The sequence below is a fragment of the Nymphaea colorata genome, chromosome 11 (genome assembly GCF_008831285.2).
Source record: "Nymphaea colorata isolate Beijing-Zhang1983 chromosome 11, ASM883128v2, whole genome shotgun sequence".
NCBI classification, from domain to species: Eukaryota; Viridiplantae; Streptophyta; class Magnoliopsida; order Nymphaeales; family Nymphaeaceae; genus Nymphaea; species Nymphaea colorata.
The window spans coordinates 19062522-19081886 of record NC_045148.1 but is presented as its reverse complement, the minus strand read 5'-3'; the positions used below and the strand labels follow the sequence as shown (position 1 = coordinate 19081886).

At 38.6% G+C, this 19365-nt stretch overlaps 3 protein-coding genes across 4 annotated transcripts; 1 reads left to right on the top strand and 2 right to left on the bottom strand.

The window, feature by feature from the left end:
- The first annotated feature begins 1474 nt into the window (after positions 1–1474).
- LOC116264003 (tobamovirus multiplication protein 1) lies at positions 1475–7428 on the top strand. 2 transcript variants are annotated; one of them, XM_031643875.2, is made up of 11 exons: positions 1475–1849; positions 3597–3687; positions 3806–3858; positions 4388–4480; positions 4609–4680; positions 4924–4996; positions 5277–5322; positions 5449–5512; positions 6596–6652; positions 6778–6855; positions 6930–7428. In XM_031643875.2, the coding sequence occupies exons 1-11, from the start codon at positions 1676–1678 to the stop codon at positions 7020–7022; spliced, it is 894 nt and encodes a 297-aa protein (XP_031499735.1). In that variant the 5' UTR covers positions 1475–1675; the 3' UTR covers positions 7023–7428. The 2 variants fall into 2 exon arrangements, with proteins under 2 accessions (XP_031499735.1, XP_031499736.1); XM_031643876.2 differs by having other exon boundaries at positions 1483–1849; positions 6599–6652.
- A 1531-nt stretch (positions 7429–8959) lies between these two features.
- Positions 8960–13155, bottom strand: LOC116264865 (derlin-2). Its single transcript, XM_031645301.2, has 6 exons — positions 12790–13155; positions 12558–12657; positions 11712–11926; positions 11482–11565; positions 9647–9700; positions 8960–9447 (listed from the first exon to the last, which is right to left on the bottom strand). Exons 1-6 carry the CDS (start codon positions 12886–12888, stop codon positions 9268–9270), a joined length of 732 nt encoding a protein of 243 aa, XP_031501161.1. The 5' UTR covers positions 12889–13155; the 3' UTR covers positions 8960–9267.
- A 2371-nt stretch (positions 13156–15526) lies between these two features.
- Positions 15527–16725, bottom strand: LOC116264693 (fatty acid desaturase 4, chloroplastic-like). The gene has a single exon (XM_031645040.1). The coding sequence runs from the start codon at positions 16617–16619 to the stop codon at positions 15681–15683; it is 939 nt and encodes a 312-aa protein (XP_031500900.1). The 5' UTR covers positions 16620–16725; the 3' UTR covers positions 15527–15680.
- Between the last annotated feature and the right edge of the window lie 2640 nt (positions 16726–19365).

Genomic DNA, 19365 nt, shown 5'->3' with positions numbered 1-19365 from the left:
AGCCAATCCAAAGCCATGCTCAGGCCAGGTCGTAGCTAGTGACTATAGCTTAGGCCCACCCCGGCTCGATTGTAAAAAATTGAAAAAAGAAAAAAATATACCCTTCACCCAACATAACTCAGCAGAAAAAAAAAAAAAAACCCAAGCTTTTACGCTTTAATTTAATTGCAAAGCAGGCACATTCATAACTTATTTACATTAATCTTAGAACATAATATAATACATTATTTATTAGCTATCAATTTATATTTTTTTGGAATTATTTTAAAAAAAATATCTTGAATGTGACACTTGATCTTAGCCAAAAAATTTGATGTGCCCTTTTTTTCTCCAATTTATGAAGCGCCTTTCGGTCCTTACAGCATATTCTCCCACGATATCCTCTTTAATTGTCTTTTAGTGGTTATTCTGCAGCGAAATTACATTTTCGTCCCTGCATGTACACGCTGTCCCTGCAAAGCAACGTGTATGGGTCGGTTTTTTGGTTTGATATATTTTATGCTTCGTTTTCCAACGCATTCTTTAGTTTTTTACTCGTAATCTTTACATATTTTGGCTGTTCATGTATTTCTTCCTTAAACGGCTTCTTGATTCCTTGATTTGAACTGTTAATATATGTTCATACTTTTAGAGACTATGCTAAAACGTAAATCTTGGTTTTGCTTTTATGATTTTCATTAGATGCTAGATCAAAGTTTGGATTTTGTAGGATGTGAATTTGAAAATTTAGAGCTTTTTTTTTTTTTAAATCGAATTTAGATGTCAATAGTTTGAATTCGAATTAAATATTTGACCTGAATTGTTTTAGAAAGGTTGGACATAGAGAAAAAGTTAAAATTCAAATAAGAAATCGGGTTGTATTTGGATTTAATAAACAACAGTAGATCAGAGATTCTACTTCTGTTTTAAATAAATATCTGATTGAATTCGAATTCATGTTAAACATGAAATCAGGAGTTTTACTTTTAAATATAGACATCCTATATCCAACATTCATACATTTTGAAAATTATATAATACTTTAATTCTGATTTAATTGTTCATTTGAAAATCGGAATCAGATCACATTCGAATTTGAATTTAAAATTCAGATTCACATACAATACAAACCTTTTCATTTCAAATTTGAATTAGATTCATAAAGTGAAGTTCTTGCAAAAAATAAGAGCAATTGGTTTTTTTATTCTCTATCATGTGGATTAAGAATCAAATCCATATTCGAGGATCCAGGGTTTATGCAGATCGCGGTGAATTTTTAGCCGCACGGCATTTTAGTCATCTTCCTACTTTTATGGGTTTGCTGGACGATGAGCGATTTGACCGTTGTACCCTCGTAAAGCGGGGAGTTCACGAGGTTCGGGTGAGAGAGAGAGAGAGATCTGCTCTCTCTGTCAATCTCACTCTCGTTCTGCTGCCGTCCGATACAGAGAGAGTCGAGAAGAAGGTCTCGGGCGACGCTCCTTTCCAGTTGGAAGCGTAGGTGGAGAGAGAAAGAGGGGGAGTGGATGTGTTAGACTGTAAGGTGGGAGGAGAGAGGGAGGGGAAAGAGCGAGAAGATTTGAGGGAGGAAGAAAAATAATTGCCCGGACGGTTGGACGGCGGTCGCCTTTCTATTTCCTTGGCCCTTCTTTGAGCGGCTGTTTTTGGTGGCGCCGGTGGGTTCTGCGTCTGCCTCATGTCCGTCGCCCGAGGCCTCATGAACCGCACGGAGCTCTCCAGCTGGTGGGTGGCGGAGGAGCTCGTGGCAGCGGCTGACTGGTGGACGGAGATCAATGAATCGACGAGGTGGCAGGACGGGATCTTCTATTTCCTGTGCGCCGCCTACGCCCTCGTCTCCTCCGTTGCCCTGGTCGGATCTCTCTCTCTCTATTTCTCTCTCGCGCTCTCTCCCAAACGCACTGTCGCTAGCTCGTTTAGCTCGGTTGATCTTGTTGCTTTGAATCCCGAGCTGGATTCCGTCAATGCACCGATTTATTTGGTTGATTTTTCCTCTTCCAATTCTTGGAGACCTTAGAAGTATCAATTCATGGACATCTTGGGCTGGATAAAGGAAAAAGATAAAGAAAATTTGATTTCGAACTTTTGGAAATTTGGGTATCTAGTGTAGATTTAACGTAAAATTTTCTCGAAATGTGTGTGGGGAAAGAAGAAAGTGGAAGCAATTTCGTGGAGGTCAAAGGGGCTTGACTGTCTCGTGTCTGAGATCGAGAGTCGATTCCTGAAGAAGGAAAACCTTAATTCCTGGAGAAGAGAAAACTTACTCGCAGTTGGCACTAGAGTGTAGAACAACCATTTTCTCTAACTTGTAAGAGATTTGAGTGCCCTTTACCAATTCACACACTGAATCAGGTCAAATAATTGGTTGATTTGGTTTCACGAGGGATGCTGAGTCTCATTCTTAGTTTAAAATTTATCGATTGCTTCAGTTCGCAGCATTCTAAAGTAGAAAACTCTTTTTGCCTTGGCAAAAAGAGAATCTCTTCATATGTTCTTGTAGAAGGTCTCATTGCCTCCGTTAAGTATACGAACATCCAACTAGGTCATCCGTGTAACAAAGTTCTCTTTATGACATTGTGCTGATTAAATCCTCATCACCTGAATCGAAACTAACTCGAGCACTAGAACAGGGTCAAAAAATCTCGACCTGCCCTATAATCTGCCTCGATGGCACCTAAAAGGATTACGATATCAAAACACAAGGTAGTAATTAGACTCAAGTATGAATACCTTTTACTTCAAATGCTATCACAAGTCATTCCCAGTTGTAGAATGTTACAAACTGCCTCTGTAGGAGATAAGCGTTGTTGCATGTAAACTCAAATGGCTCTGATATCATTTTCTAAAGACTAGTTTTAAACTTGAACGAATGCACTGGCTGGCTGATCCCATTTTTGCATCCAAAATGACTATGGGTAAGAAGTAAGAACATAAAATAGCAATAAGCATCACGTATACATATAGATACTGTCGTACGCAAATGTCTTCGTTAAGGGCTTATCCGAAGTCATTTCCCCGTAAGAAATGTTACATTTCAAGAGTTAGTACTTTTAATTATTTTGTAAATTTCTCACAGTTTTTTTGTTTTTTTCATTTTAGAATTTTTTTGTGCCTTTTATTTTTCACATTTGAGTTTTACACTTTTAAACTGTGATTTTTTTTAGATAATGGAAAAAGCATGTCACCGGACTATTTCTGCTTGCTGAGAGCTGTCCAAGATTCCAAAGCATTAAATTTAATCGCTAAAGAAAGCAAGTTAGGAATCATACTAAATGGGAGATACATCTGGTTTACCTAAATATTTGTTTTTATTCTGATAAATGGTCATGCAAGAGAAAAGTAAATGATGATGCCATTTTTACGAGGGAGTGGATTGCGCACATGATCGTTGTCCTCAAAGCCATCTCTTCAAGCTTAGCTGTTTTGTTTGCTGTAAGATCAAACCAAATGCAGGGATCACCCTTTCATGAGCTTCCACCAATAATATGCTGGTCCATAGCATGCCCAAGTTGGTTTTGTTCCAGGATCCTTCGAACAAGGATAGGAAGGATGGTTCCCATGTTGTGGTTCTGATTCTTGGTTTTTGTTGTTGCTCACAGATTCAATTAATTCGTATTGAGTTGCGGGTGCCAGAATATGGATGGACAACACAGAAAGTTTTCCATTTTATGAACTTCATTGTAAATGGCCGTAAGTTAAATAATTAGTTGATGTTTTCCTGTTGTTGATGTGATCTTATCTATCATAATTTGTATGTCGTGCATTTCTGTGTGACCATCTTCTCTTATCGTCTTTGCTGTTCGTGTAGTCCGTGCAGTTGTCTTTGGATTTCACAATCAAGTCTTCTCGTTCAAACCAAAGGTAACTTCTATGCAGGAAAACTTTCTAAATGTTGTTAGTCTGCTAGTTTGTATTATAAATTTATGATTCTTTTGTATTACAAATTTATGATTATTTTTTGTATTATAAATTTATAATTATTTTCTCTACTTTCATTTAGTTTTGACCCTTCAGTCTTGAAAAGATTTGCTTTTTCATTGGTTTGATATGACATCCTTAGGTAGCTCGTGAATGATGAAATCAATATGTAGAATCTGGAAGTGATCCACTATGTAAGGCTTTAAACCATATGCTAAGTGAGTGTTGTGAGTGCCATACTTTGGCTGAATAACATCCTCTTGAGGACAGAGCTGCTTCTCTCCATGCTGCTGGTGGCTACTCTGTCATAATCATGTCTTTGTGATTCACAGTTCTCTAGCGTATGGTTGTTCAATTCAGCAGGCTTCCCAAAATTTTAATGACTCAAGTTGTTCTAGAGACTTTTTCTTTCTTTTTCTAATGTATACCATGGTCGGGGAGATAATGTCTTGTTACTGCTTATGTTAAATAGGTGTTTCTGTTAGTTTTGTTGGACTTGCCCGGGCTCTTGTTCTTCTCAACGTATACACTACTTGTGTTGTTCTGGGCAGAGATTTATCATCAGGTTAGACAAAACATCTTGAATCCTGACATGGAATGTCATCGTTTAATTCCTTTTCAATCTGTTGAATAGATTTCAATAGATTAGTTTTATTCAAGTGAAAAGAATTTGAAATTCTAATATGCTGACAGGCACGAAGTTTACCCACAGATAAGCTCCGAATTGTTTATATGTCAATCAACGGTGGAATATATTTTATACAGGTTTGTACATAAAGCAAAAGCATGCTTTTATTACTGTTTCCCTCTTCATACAGTTGAAAGGAGTTGCAATTTTTTCCCTTTCCAAAATAGCCTACTTTTCTATCATTTCTTTTTGTTTTCATCAAGTCTCCATAAATTTGTGTTCGTTATACATTTAGAATCTTTTTTATTACAAGTACAAATAAGTTGCAGAATGTATCTTCTTTGGGATTATTCTCTTAGACTGTAATATCTTTCTGTCAGATCTGCATCTGGATTTACATCTGGATTAAGGATAATACTGTTGTGGAGTCAGTTGGGAGCATATTCATAGCAGGTTTGTTTCTTCTGCATCACACATAAATTTGGGATTGTGAAAAATGTGATTTAAAGCTTGGAATTTTACTTTATCAGTATACTGGAAAATTGAATCCATTGTCTATGTTGAGGTGTTGTGACTATGATTTTTATGCTCTTAACTGTTCTCTTACTATGTTGACCATTTCTAATGGTCGGCTTTTCTTGCTTCTTGGTGCTGCTTCACAGAATGTTGTTACATGATTTTTGGTATTATTTGTTTCTATATCTGAGATATATATTGCATTTCTTTTTTCCAGTTGTATCCTTTGTTGCAGCACTAGGTTTCTTGCTTTATGGAGGGAGGTAATATTTTATTCTTGTCTCGGTCTCTGTTCTTCATTTCAAAATGAGAATTATGCACTTCTAAAAGTGAGTACTATGCAGTTGTTAGTCATTCACTGAATGTATTCTGCTTTATATTGAACACAGACTATTTATGATGCTGAGGCGCTTTCCTATTGAATCCAAGGGTCGAAGGAAGAAGCTTCATGAGGTCCATGTCTTTTTTTTATAGTATTTGTCATGATAATGACTCCTTGATAAACAATGATCTTGATTCAGACATTTTTATATCCTGGCAAATAAGGGTCCTGCCATAATGCTGTTTATGAACAAATTATGCTGATAATGTACTGAGCATGAAATATGTTGACTGGTAACTCCAATGTGCTTCACATTTTGATGTGTACATCTATGCTATCTGAACACAAAGTGTCTTTTTAGGTGAAGCAACTTGTTGTTTGAATTTTGAGGACTGTACTTGCACAGGATTTCTTCATTTTAATTGATGTAGCTTCCCCAAAACTTTTGTTTACCCTGAGTCTTCAAACATGTTGCCATTGGTAGACCTGATATGGCAACCAGAACACTATCTCATAAGTTGAAGGAGAACCATATTCAAGTCCCTGATTCATGCTAAGCTAAATCCGGTTCAATGAAGAACTTGGATACTGGAGTCTCTTGAAGCAGACCTTAGGTATTCTTGAAGATACTGAAATACCTAGAACTTGTTTTTACTAAGTGTGGCCGCCATTAATTTTTTGTTGTTTCAGAAAATGTAAAGTTACTCCTTTTCTCCTTCAACTAGCCCATTCTTTTTGTGTCTCTATCCTCCTCAGATAGCATCCTCTTTTGCACGCTGAAAAATAAGTTAACTGCTGACCATTGACTAGATGCTCTATAGTTTTTGCGTTGTTTCCATAGGCAGCACAGAAATTTGCCAGTCAGGAATGTACTTCATAAACCGATGCTTGAAGGCTTCCAATCTTGGCAGCTTGTATACATTCATATTTTTCTCTCACCAAATTATGCAGATCCTTTCCTTGTGTTGTTTAATCTCACTCCTAAAGTTCTCTTACCCGCAAGCCTTCTGTCCTTGTGTTACATGATGTTGTAACTCTGGGTTGGTAGTTAACCCAAATGGAAGTGTCATTGGTTATTCTCTTGATTTCAATGTGCGTAGTGGATATGCTATTATTCCTCGTCTTCATCTAACGAGCACTCCATTATTTCTTTTTTATGATTGTTAACGACTTATTGCACTTTTTGCATGCTGATGAAATTTGTATATCTGAAGCAGGTTGGCTCTGTTACTGCTATATGCTTCACCTGCTTTCTGATAAGATGCTTTGTGGTGAGCTCCTCGTCTCTTGAGAGGCTATTTAAGAGTTCCATATGGACACTCTGTACACATCTCCTTGTCTTAACAGCTTATATTCAATCAAACATCTAAATTTTGTGAAATTGGCTACTTTGCAGGTTGCTTTGTCTGCATTTGATTCTGATGCATCTCTCGATGTGTTGGATCACCCAATTCTCAATCTGATATATTATATGGTACGTATTCTCTTGGCCATACTAGGTTTGCATTGTGTTCTTTTCCTAATTGTTTTTTTTTTTGTGTGAATAAGTTGACGGAGATCTTGCCTTCAGCACTTGTTCTTTACATCCTTCGAAAGCTACCTCCTAAAAGGGTTTCTGGACAGTACCATCCAATCCGATGAATATTCAAATCTTAAAATCTTCCGAGCTGGATTCTATATGAAATCAAAGTAAGCATCATGTCGAATGGAATCCATGGCTGACCCTGCATCCAAGAGAAGCTGATCAAAGAGAGCAATCTTGTAGAGGTACATTTTGGGATTTTGTGGGATCAGCCTTTTGACATCCTTGGTGCTAAAGAAAGCTGAACTTGAACCAAAGTCGCTGGTGTCTTGTGTTCTGGGTTGGCCTTCACTATTCTGCTTTTGTTTCTTTTGTTTTTTTTTTCCAAGCCATCTCTTTCTTTCTCTTGGATGTGTGTACGAATGAAGAAAAAAATGTAGTGGCCGCAATTCATTGATTGGAATTCGTGCATAGCTCTGCTGAGTTTTTTGTGTTTAATGATAAATGGTCAGAGGTTGATACAAAGCAAGCTTTTCAAGTCAATAGAAACCATGCATACTCTTGGCAAGGATCTCAACTGCATCCCGAAAGGGTTCTATTTATGAACAATGATAATTTACACAGGTTTTCTTTTCAAATATATCATTGTTATTGCGGGGAGCTACGGTCTGCTTAAAAGACTGGATAGCAGCGAGAGGATAAACAACTTGATATGCAGATGCAATGCTAATTAAGGACATGAAATAGAAAGTGCGATAGAATTGGTTGGAAGGATGATGGGTGGAGCTTCTTGCTCTCTGAACAAGTGTCTCAACCAACAGTCCTGTGAAGAAAAACAGCCTTATCTGACTGTGAGAGGCATCTGGATGCATTTTCTACAAGTTCAACTCTCTCTCTCTCTCTCTCTCTCTCTCTCTCTCTCTGTGTGTGTGTGTGTCTGTCTCTGTATCTCATGGGGCATCCAAATTCAGAAAACAAAGATGCTAGGACAAGGTGATGGTCTGCAACCTGAGTTGAAGAGGTCCAGATTTTATTAGTAGATTCTTATCTTTTACCAATGGTAGATTCTGATCTACGATAGCCTAAATCTAACACAATAAACAATTTGGAGGAACATTAGATCTCAGGACAGTTATCAAGTCTGGAAATTCTATAGGATTGGGAAAGCTTTGGCATCCAGGGAGCTTGTCACAACTAACACTCCTGCTTACGAGCAAAGCCTTTTAAGTGTAGGTAGGGGAGGCCTGGTACTCCAAAATTTTGGTATTCTTCTTGCTGACAGATGCAGCTCATGTAAATGTGAAATTGAGACTTCAAAACAGCTACTTTTGATTTTGGGTAATTGACACCTATTTTGTTTTCAAAAGTTTCATAGTCATATGGGAGGGCTACAATCTGTTTGGAGACCGGATAGCAGCAAGGCTGTACGGACAACTTGATAAGCAGATGCCATTAAAGGCCATGGAATAGAAACTGTGGCAAATTGGTTGGAAGGCCGATGGATGGAGATTGTCTTTCGAACAAGTGACTAACTATAGAGGAAAACAGCGTCATCTGAACTGCTGGAGGCATCTAGATGCTTTTTTGAGACAGTTCAACTCTCTTTCTCTCTCATGGTCGATGCGAATTCAAAGAAAGATGCCCAAAACATAACGAAAGTCTGCAACCTGAGTAGAAGTATCCACATTTTATAACATATTCTGATTTTGTAACTTACAACCGTTTCTTTGTTCTGAGGGAGTAACTTCCCTACATGAAAACGCTTCGAAAAGCAGCACTGCGATTTCATCCTTTCCCAGAATAAGTAATCATTTTATTGGTTTCTGTCATCTTTCGTTTTTACAAAATTAAAGCATGTCCCTCCAAATGCTTGCATTGCTAATATATTTATTCTTAATAATATATATTAGTTGTAATATTAAAAAAAACCTTATCGAAACCCATAAAACCAACCCAAGGCAGCCAGCCCGGTACACATTTTCAGGCCGAATATAAGGAGTGTTTATCCGCGTTTAACATGTGAATACAGTCATGTTTGACAGAAAGATGCTATGACTGAAAATGGAAACAGCCCTCAAACTGCATCTTTATTGACATACTTTACACCCAAAAAGAAGAGAATTCAGTAGGGAGTTGTATACACGGTACTAAGAACATGTCATTGATGTATCCAATCTGAAAGGCTGTACGCCTCAAAACCTCGCAAATATTCCAAACCGACTACATTAACTGTGACAAACAACTAGCACCTTCTGCAAATTGCGCCTCTCGAGTAAATGTTGCCCCCTGTCTACGGAAAAGAATACTGGTAGTGCCCACCACCATCCAATGATGGCATACACATGCTCCTGAATAATCAGTGCATTAATCTTCTTGATTTTCTGGAATAGGTGCACCAAATCTTGCATTTCCAGGCCGTGCAACAACCACATTCTCATCAGCAAAAAGTGATTTAATGATAGCTGGAGTACGTAGTGGCCGTCGGCCAGTCATCCGAGGGTATACATCTTCTAAGAAGTAATAAGCATGTCCAGCCACCATACCCTGTGCGACCAAATATTTTCAAATTTCAGTACACGTTCTTGTATAATCTTTGCTATCACAATATTGTAGATCAGAATTGGTCCAAGTACAGGAGATCGAGCAGATTTGCCAAACTTTGTGTGTCGTAAGATTAGGCCGGAGCATCAGAAAAGTCATAGTGCTAAAGCAGGAAGCAAACGAGTCATGTTAAGGTGCATACCAGAAGATCGATCCACGGACTGCTCCCCACAAGTATAGAAAAGCCAAGAAGAACCTGCACAGGTGAGTAATTATTAAGATCACTGTAGTAAATGCACTGATTCCATAACGATATAGTTTTTTGAAATTCCTATTGTTGCCAGAGAGGCAGATTGCAGACAAAAAGTCAGAGAGTACCAATGAACAACAATTCATTAGAAAAGCATATGGTTGAAAACAGAATCATATCTGACAGATAGTGGAAATTGATCACAAACAAAGAAGAGGAAAAACATCTGATTCAAAAGGTGCATATTTCAAAGAAAGCGTATTATCATAAATCTATTTTGTACTGAAAAAAGCATATTATCATAAATCTATTTTCTACTGAAAACTTTATGTGTACACCCAGTACACTGGTCCGGGACATCCACAGTGATCCGCTGACTTAAGTTTGATGGCAATTTTGCAGTATAAAATCCATGATGCCTCATCAAACTCAAGCCAACAGATATTCACCTGTACAATTTTTTCTTGGGCCAGCTCTGATGCCAATCTTTGCAGGCCTTTTAAAAATATATTATACTACAAGTGGTTTGAGTTAACAGGGAAGATATCAAGAGCAATCAATTTGCTCAAAGTTTACCTAACCATTTCAAAATAAAAATTCAGTCGATGACTCAGACGTCCTAATGACACTACACTTGCAGTTCATATCAGGTTTGTTCATGATGTTCACCAATAGATACATCTGCCAGTCCATCATTTCATGGTATGAAATATGAACGTTCTAGTGCTGTTGTGTTTAAAATGGCACCATCCATAGTCCTATGTACATTTGAGACCTTGAAACGCAGATCTTTCCTAGAGCTGCTGTATATTTAAATCCTCTAAGTTGGGTTTCAATTATTGACTCAAGCATCAGCTTGTACAGTCCCCGAACTTGAAGTTTATGAGCACTGACAAAGAGTATCAGTAACTACAAAAAGGAAAATCAAACCATCATATTTCTCTCAGAAACAATATTTATGGATTTAATCCCCAAGATATGGAAGCTTTAAGCATCTCCAGTTTTCCTGTGAGGATGATAAACTGGATCTGGATACTGTGGTACTTGATCAGAAAACTTGAAGGGGCACCTGCACCGGAGATTACCCTGGTTGTTAAATGCTTAAGACCAAGGTGTCATTTCTCTTTGGAGTGATATAATGACATTTCACATAATAATTGACCAATTATTCATTAACTTTTCTTAAAAAATGAATTGAGCAACCGCTGGATGAAATTAATGCTACAGGCTCAAACAATGCTAGAATATAAGTGTCAGTGAGATAGAAATCATGTACACTTTGAGGCAGAGAAGTAATGCAAATCATTCTAATATTTACATCAAAGCCACAGATCAAGCACTCCACGGCATATGCCACTACTCTAGAGGCAGGATACTTTTTATGTTTCAGATCTGTCACTATGCACATTAAAGACCTTCAGACAACACACAACGAATATTCATCCAAACATAAACGATAGCACATTAGTTAAATGGGCACCAGTTGGCAGGTACTAAGCAGTAAGTTAATGCACCCACGAACATGAAAATTTGATGCAATAAAAAATCAAATAATGGTGCCTTCAGTCTAGGTTTAGATGCGGAATTAGCATATTTTAATTCATGCAGTCGCCAGAATGATGTTTCACTAATGAAAATATCAGTAAAAAGAAAACCAAAAGTCCATATCTTGAACTCAGATTCCCATGTAAAGAACTTTGTCCATATGTGATTGACAAATTTCATTGACAACTAGGTAGTCATGTTAAAATTCATAACTGTATTCTGATTAACAAAGCAGGACTCACCCAAGGTAGATAAGCAGCTGTAAATGTAAAAAGGCCCAAGAAACTCATGTGAATAAATGGATTCCTCTTACTCCAGACATACACCTGGAAGGCAAAATTTGGTGAATGAATTTAATATCATCTCAAACAATCAAAATGGCAACAACATGGTTGTTAAGGAACTTGTTACATAACCATGGAATTGGTGGGCATTAAGAAAAAATAGACAATGGTTAAAAAGAAAATCAAACCATCATAAACGTCAAGGAGTTGCTGAGGAAGAAGATTCTAGCAAAAGATTCGGACACATAAGGTATCATGCCACCAACAAGTACAATCCCCGTCAGGACAGATGCTCCAAACAACAGCATGTAAAAGAAATCGGCAGTTCGTCCTCTGAATGAATTCTCTTCAAGGAGCTTGGAATATCGAGCAAGGAAAAACATGTGGAAAAGGAAATCCAGGTCTGCAGCAAACAATACTTGGTTCAGTATGTTCAAAAAATTAAGAAAACGGCCTCAATACATGCAATAGAAAGGGAACAACGAGCTAAAGCTCTATATACTTTAGTACGACCGCATTTCCAGTTTCACTTCTCCTAAAAGAGAAAAAAGCGACCTGTATGATGATGACCAACGCTCAAGAAATGACCTAGAAACGAGGACTTGGTGAACTTAATAAAAACAATGACAAGAGCAAGAAAAGATAACAATTCTCCTGAATTATCCCCCATTAAGCATATTAAGCATACAAGGGACAATCATGCGTTGTTTATACAAATAGAAAGCTGGAACCAAAGTACCTGGAGTTCCTCACAAACCAAAACGAGAGAAAACTACAGAAGAATTCATCCCATTTGAAAGAACTGAAAAGAAAATCCACTATGCATGAAAAAATTACGTGAGAAAAAAAGAACCAAAAAGAAGTCTGAAACAAGCGAAAAAGAAATGCCCCAGCAACAACAAAAAAAAATTGCATGCCCCCAATAATTGCAAATTGACGAAAGAAATACCGTTGCTATCCAAGAAATTCAACCTTCAGGCCAAGAAAACATAAACCCTAAAATTCTTGACTAACAAAAGAAGGATCGGAATTACCCATCTTCCGGAAGTACAAGAAATTTGTGATGAGGCGCCAAAATTCATATTGCTTGACGATCCGGCTGGGGTTGAGGTACAAATTGTACGGAGTTATGATCTGAACCAAACCAAAACACACGGTCCCCAAATCAACCCAAAAAGAAGAACAATCGAGAAAGAAAGATTCCCCCGATCCATAACAAGTCAACAAGAATAGGAGTAGCAGAGACCGAGGATGGACGGTGTGTACCTCAAGAGAGCAGCCGACGGTGGTGACAACGGCGGCAGTAAGGTAAGAGCGGGTGATTATGGGCATCTGCTTGTACCATTCCTCCACCGCCTGCGCCATTCTCCTCCGAAGGAGAAACTCCCCAACTAACCAGAAGCACGACACGCTCGCTCTCTCTCCCCTTTGCTGTGGCACGCCACCCACAACAATTACGCCGGATCAGAGGGTGGGTCGTCTGGCTCAAGGTTTAAGAGCGAAGGATATCTCCATAGAGCCCATAGGAAACGATCCTGTGAATGTTTGCCAGAAGGGAAGCCATAGCAGATATAGAGAGAGGATCTGTTGCCCTCTTTTGAGATAGGGTCCCCCCAATGCTCATGTAAAGCACCGCCTCCAATTTAGGAGCATAGACTGTCTTAATCAGAAATAGCTTCAAATTTTATTCGCGTTGGTGCCATTTAAATAATTGGAACTGGGTTTGAGATGATCGAAAAATTTTGACTTTGTTCAAACGGTTCCTCATTTCAACCGATTCAAGTCATACGAGCTACTATTTTTAAAAAAGAAAAATCACTTCAATTTATTTAAAAAAATATCTCACCTATGTAGATCTACATAGTAAACAAATCCTCGATTTCAAATTTGAAAAAAACAAGAGAATTTATGATCCTCAATATGTGCCAAATTTGAAGTCTAATTTAAAGTTCATCGGATTTAAGATTCTTAGTGATCTCAAATCATATCGACTGTGCATGCCACGTACCTCGTACCTCTGATTATATGCACATGTCTATGTGTGCATATAATCATTGGCCGACACCAGTCACACAGTAACTCTACTATTTACATCCCCTTTTGTTTGCATATAAGTGTCCGCTAAAGATTAAAAGTTAAATTGTTTATACCCTTTAGCCACAAATTTCTAGCCCTACCACTGACTCCCCAAAACACACAGACCACAACTTTCAACACAATGTCATTCTTAGATTTATAAATGTAGTTGTCATTCCATGAACATGAAAACAGACAGCTTGTAACATAATGTCTGTTCCACCACACTAAAATGTCAATGATAAATGCTTGATGTCTTCTCAAAGATCCCAACATAATTTCATTGTTGTGGAACTGCTAACATTACGATCATTACGATTTTACGTAGGAGCAAAGCCAGTAATTTTTCATGAAAATGACGGAATTATACTTTTGAAATTGTGACAAGAAATAAATATGATTTATCAAAATTTTTATTTAGATTTTGTTACATAGAGATTTAAAAAAGAAATAGATCCTCCTTTGTAGAGAGGAACATCAAAAGACCCTCCTCGCATGCCAACGAATAATATGATTTTTCTATGCCCACGACACATTAGGCATAGGATTTCATCATTTAGATATTTCATGTCATCACCGACGTGCGGCTGGAGGACCGTCGGCGAAGGTCAACTCTGATCAAGGTCTGCCTCAGGACGTCGGTGAAGATTAACCTTCACCAAATGAGAGTCCACTTTCTCTGATGGATTTTGGCCGTCGATAAAAGCAAACCTTCATTGATGGCCAGCGATAACATGTCACTGAAAGTTATCTCTTTGTTACATTCACGGACGGTCAGGCAGTGGCCGTCGATAAAGATATAGACGTTCGGCACGCGTCTATGAACAAGATGTACACTGATGCATAGAGTGAAAATGTCGATGAAAGTTTTCAGTTGACGGAAATTTTTACCAATGTTTGAAGGAAATGTCAGTAAAAGATTTAGCGACGCCTGAACTACCTTTGCCGGCTTCTTTGGCCATCGATAATAGAAGTATTTATATTGTAGTGCCCATGCAGAATTTAGCGAGGTAAAACAGACCCATTACAATGATAACACTAAGAAATATTTCTTTTATATATATGTGTGTGTGTGCGTGCATGTGGCTTCTTTGTGGTGGAGCTATGTATAGGCCAGTGTGGGCAGGTGCCCCACGCTAGCCCCCATAAAAACTCTTTATTTTCACATTGATACTTCAAAAAATTTACTCATTTATATATAGTGCTGCCACTTAAGGTATGAAGGTTTTCTAATCGGTGCCTTTAACTTAAAAGTTTTTTTGGGGCTTATGATTTAAGGCTGCATAATTGTTCAACCCTTAGTCACTGACCTTATAAGCCGGCGCACTAAATTTAGGGATGTCAATATATCTGATCAAACCACTCTAAAAAAAGTCAAATATGAAAACAAAATTAATATCTGATTAAGAAATTAAATTGGATTTGGATTTAAAAAATAACATCTGACCGAACTCAGATTTGGTTTAGATTTAGTTTTAATAAATATCCTACATCCAATGCCCTTATAATTTGAAAGTTAGATGGATTGATTCGGTATAAGATTCAGATTAGGATATGAATTCAGATATCATATTCAGATTGGAATCAAATTGTGAAAACTAATTTTGGATTCAGATTTAGAATTGACTTGCATTTGATTCTAAGTATATGAACATCAGAAAAAAATATGGAAAGAATACATCTGATTCAAAGTCAATCTAGTGGCGTCTTTAACCCAAGGCATGATAAAAATGGCCTACAAAAATTTATGACCTAATCTAGTCGACTCGCTGAGTCTACTCCCTTATATGGTACTCAAACTTCACTCAAGCCATGAATTTACCAACTATGCAAACAGCTAAAGAGTTCGAGGGCCTTAAGTCTCTCATTTATGGACGATGCATGGGCCATAATTCCCTGGTTCAACTGAAATTAACACACGCGTATATAATCAATAACAATAAATATTAACATAAATTAATATGACAGAGTCAACATTTCAATTCTTTTATTTGGATAAATTTGCCAATTACGTCGACCAATTTTAGACACAAAAAAAAAATAATAACAACTCTTGTCTCGTGACGTTCAGGTTAGTTGAATCAAGAAGGAAGACGGTCATCAACTTCTTCGGTCCACTCGAGGGTGGGCTCGGACCAACACCTAGGTCTCACCCCGAACCTGAAGAACACGAGCATCTCCAGCGCCTGAAAAACCTTGGCCTCGTCCAGCAGCCGGTTCCAGACGCCGCTCACTATACAGTAATTGTTGTTGTAAGGCGGCCGGTGGTGTGCCATGTGCATGGCGCGCGGCACCAGCAGCCCGGCGTCCTGCAGCGCGACCACGGCCGGCGGCAACCGGCTCTTGGTACCGTGCGACCACGCATGGAACTGCTGGCTGAACATCAGACACCCCAAGAACGTCCCGGCGAACGCATGCAGCCCGGGTTCCCCGGGCAGCAAGTCCACCGGCAGGAGCAAGAAGGCGGTCGCCCGCGCTAGAGCTTGGAGGTTGTTGGCGAACTCGCGCCTGGTTATGGTCCAGGGCCACCGGTGGTGGCCCTGAAAGGCCTCGATCTGAGGCCCGAAGAATGGGGTCCCGGCGTCGCCGTAGTTGTCGATGGCCCAGTGGTAGACGCCGGAGCCGAGATCCGCGGCGAGGTAGCCCAATCCGCCGGCGAGGAGGCACTCCACCCACGTGGCATCCCCATGAGCCGCTATCCCAGACTTTGCGAGGGTGGCGAGCACGCTTGCGCACCCACATGCAACCCAGGCACGGTGAGCCCACGTCGACTTCAAGCTCGGATCGTCCGTCACGCGGCCGGGAGGAGTACTGTCGACGGTGGTGGTGATGATGGCAGCAGACGGTTGTTGTTGCCGTCTCGTGACTAGCAGGTCCAGAGCCGAGGCACGTAGGGCCTCTGGTTCTTGTACTGAAACCGATGCTCTCACTTCTCGCAGCGACGTCATCTTGTAAGAGAAGAAGAGGCTACGGTGGAGGCTGCTCCTTACCAGGCAGGATGGCCTCGTTAACGAGTCCATGCTCACGAGATTGATGATGAAGAGGGAGATGAAAGAAAGGAAAAGCGGCTACCAACACATGTGGAAGTGAAGTGAATGAGTTGGTGAAGGAGGGGGCGGCGGTGGCTTCTGCGGCTTCCTGCTTGTAGGAAGGAGGGAGAGGGCGTCGTTTTCAAGAGGGAGGGAGTGCGGCCTGGAGAGCGCCTACGTTTGAGGCTGTGAGTCACCAGATGTGCTGTGTGGTGGCTCCTGCCCCCACGAAAGCATGTGTGGCCGCTTGCCTCTGTGGCCTCCCTCCAAGTGTGAAGGAGTTGAATAGAAGGCGCTAGCTGCATCATCTTCTTCCACCTTCATATGTGGCCTCCATTGTCTCCAGCTTTCTATCGCTTGCTCGTGCCAAGGGTATATTCCGCTGGTGCCCGTTTTGAATTGGTTTGGTAAAGAAAGTTTGAATTTGATCATTATTGATTGGACTTGGATTTATTATGCATTTTCATTATTGAATTTGAAATTTTCAATTGATATTTAACCGAGATTAAGTCTGACCCGATAACAGGTGAATTTTGAATTATTCAAATTGGGTTTTGAGTAATAGAACTAAGTTGGATTTTGATCTAAGGAACCTGTCAATCCATTTTCAAATTATACATGGTGGTATGCGAGAGCGAAAGGCACCTTCTTCCCCGATCTCAGGGTTTAGGGTTGTCTTGAAATTTGGATAGTCATTCAATATATCTTTTAACTTCATTATTATTGAGTATTATGCAGCTATGCTATGCCTCTCGAGACCACAAATTATATACATACAATTCATATAAATTATTTAGAAGACCAGGTTTTTAACTAAATTTTCTCAAAACTATGCTTTTTTAAGGCGTGATTTCGTGGTTGAGTGAAATGAGCAGCTAGTAATGAAGCTGATTAGTGGTTTGACGTGAGAAGAAAGAAAGATAGCATAGAACTCAAATGATTGGTTCAAAATCAATCCACTCCTAGTGCCTTTTCTTTTGTCTTTTTTTTTTTTTTTTCTACTTGGGGCAGCAAATTCATCCTAAAGGTGAGGATGGCAGGATCTCATGATTTCTATAGATGACCACCTAAGACTAATGGTGTCCATTCCTTTTTAGCCTTTCTTAACGTAAATTTTGATGGCTAAGGTCATCAAAATGGATAGAAAGTGATAGTTAATTGAAAATATATGGGTAGCCACTATGCCTATGCACTCTTCATTAAAAAAATAAATTTAAATTTTATAAAATTTTATTAAAATTTTGAAAAATGATATTTCGACCCATGTCAAAAAAAAATTTAAGAACTTTAATCTGGTTCCTTTTATAAAAAAATTCTGGCTTACCTTTGGCATGCATAGCTTTGTTTCGTATAATCATATATATAATTTTTTATGCTTTGAAAAATGATGCAGCCAGCGAAATAAAAACAGAGACGTGTAAGCTGTTGGTTCATTTACTTGATATATATATATATATGACAGATAACAAATGGGTCCTCTTCATCTTGGAATGATAAACAATATTGATTTTCCAATTTATGATTGAGAGCAAAAGCATTGGGCGGTCACACGCTGCAGCTTTTCTTTTTCTTTTTCCTTTTTTTTTGAGGGTTATGTAGCGTGTGACCTTTTTCATGGCTGCAAAAGTCAAAGAGTACAACGCAAACACTGAAGGTGTGATTGACCACTTCAGAATTAAGATCTCAAATAATTTAATATTTACGATTTTAGATTTCAATATTTCAGATCCTTGGTTTCTACTTATCTAGTTAAGATCTGAATTCTTGTCTATGAATCTAAAGTTAGATTCTTGTTCTCCCTTAAAATCCTCAAGGGAGCATTTGGTTACACTAGATTTGAAATCCATGGATCTAATGTGGATCTGACATGATATGCTTTTAATGATGTGGCAAAAGATTAGGGTAGAGTTTCATCAAATTGGGATCTTTACTTTTTTGTATTGAGAAAATGTTAGATTTGAAATCGAAGGGGAAAAGAGTCTGATATGAAATCCATGGTTTTCAAATCCCAGGATCTCAAACCCGAGGCTATCAAACACACCCTAAACTTGAGACCTATTGCAGACAATAAAGTCATGGTTTTGAAATATATGGGAACCATAGCATTACGGTTTTCGTGCATAAATTCAAACTGTCAAATCTAAAATTCCGCAAGAATGACTGTCCTTGATCTGAGATCCTTAGAATTTGAGATCCACGCATGTAATATCATACTCTTCCCTTTTTAATCTCAAATCAATCTTTTTCTCAACATAAAAAGGTAAAATAAGACTTTCAAATACAGTTGTTAAATCTGATTTAAGATCCTTAATTTGATGAACCATAAATTTTACCATACATCTTTTGCTATATGATCCATGGATTTCAAATCACCCATTTATGTTTTTGAGAATCCTTTCACATGTAAGCTTATACATTCTATTATGCACTCTCTCAGCTTCCCCTTGGAGTTGAAAAAAGGAAGACACCAGTCTTAAAGGTAAAACCAGATGAAGGTCATATTTTCCAACACTGTCTATTAAGATTTGAAATTAAACAATGCCCTTCCTAGCTAGGAAAAGAGGTAGGGATGTGAGTTTATCTTATTTGAATTGGATATCCGACCGAACCGATCCAAAAAAAAAAAATCAGATATGAGAAAAATTTTAAATCCGATTAAGAAATCGATTGGATTCGGATTTAAGAAATGACATCTGATCATTCAATTGGCCCAACTCGATTAAAAGAAAAAAAAATT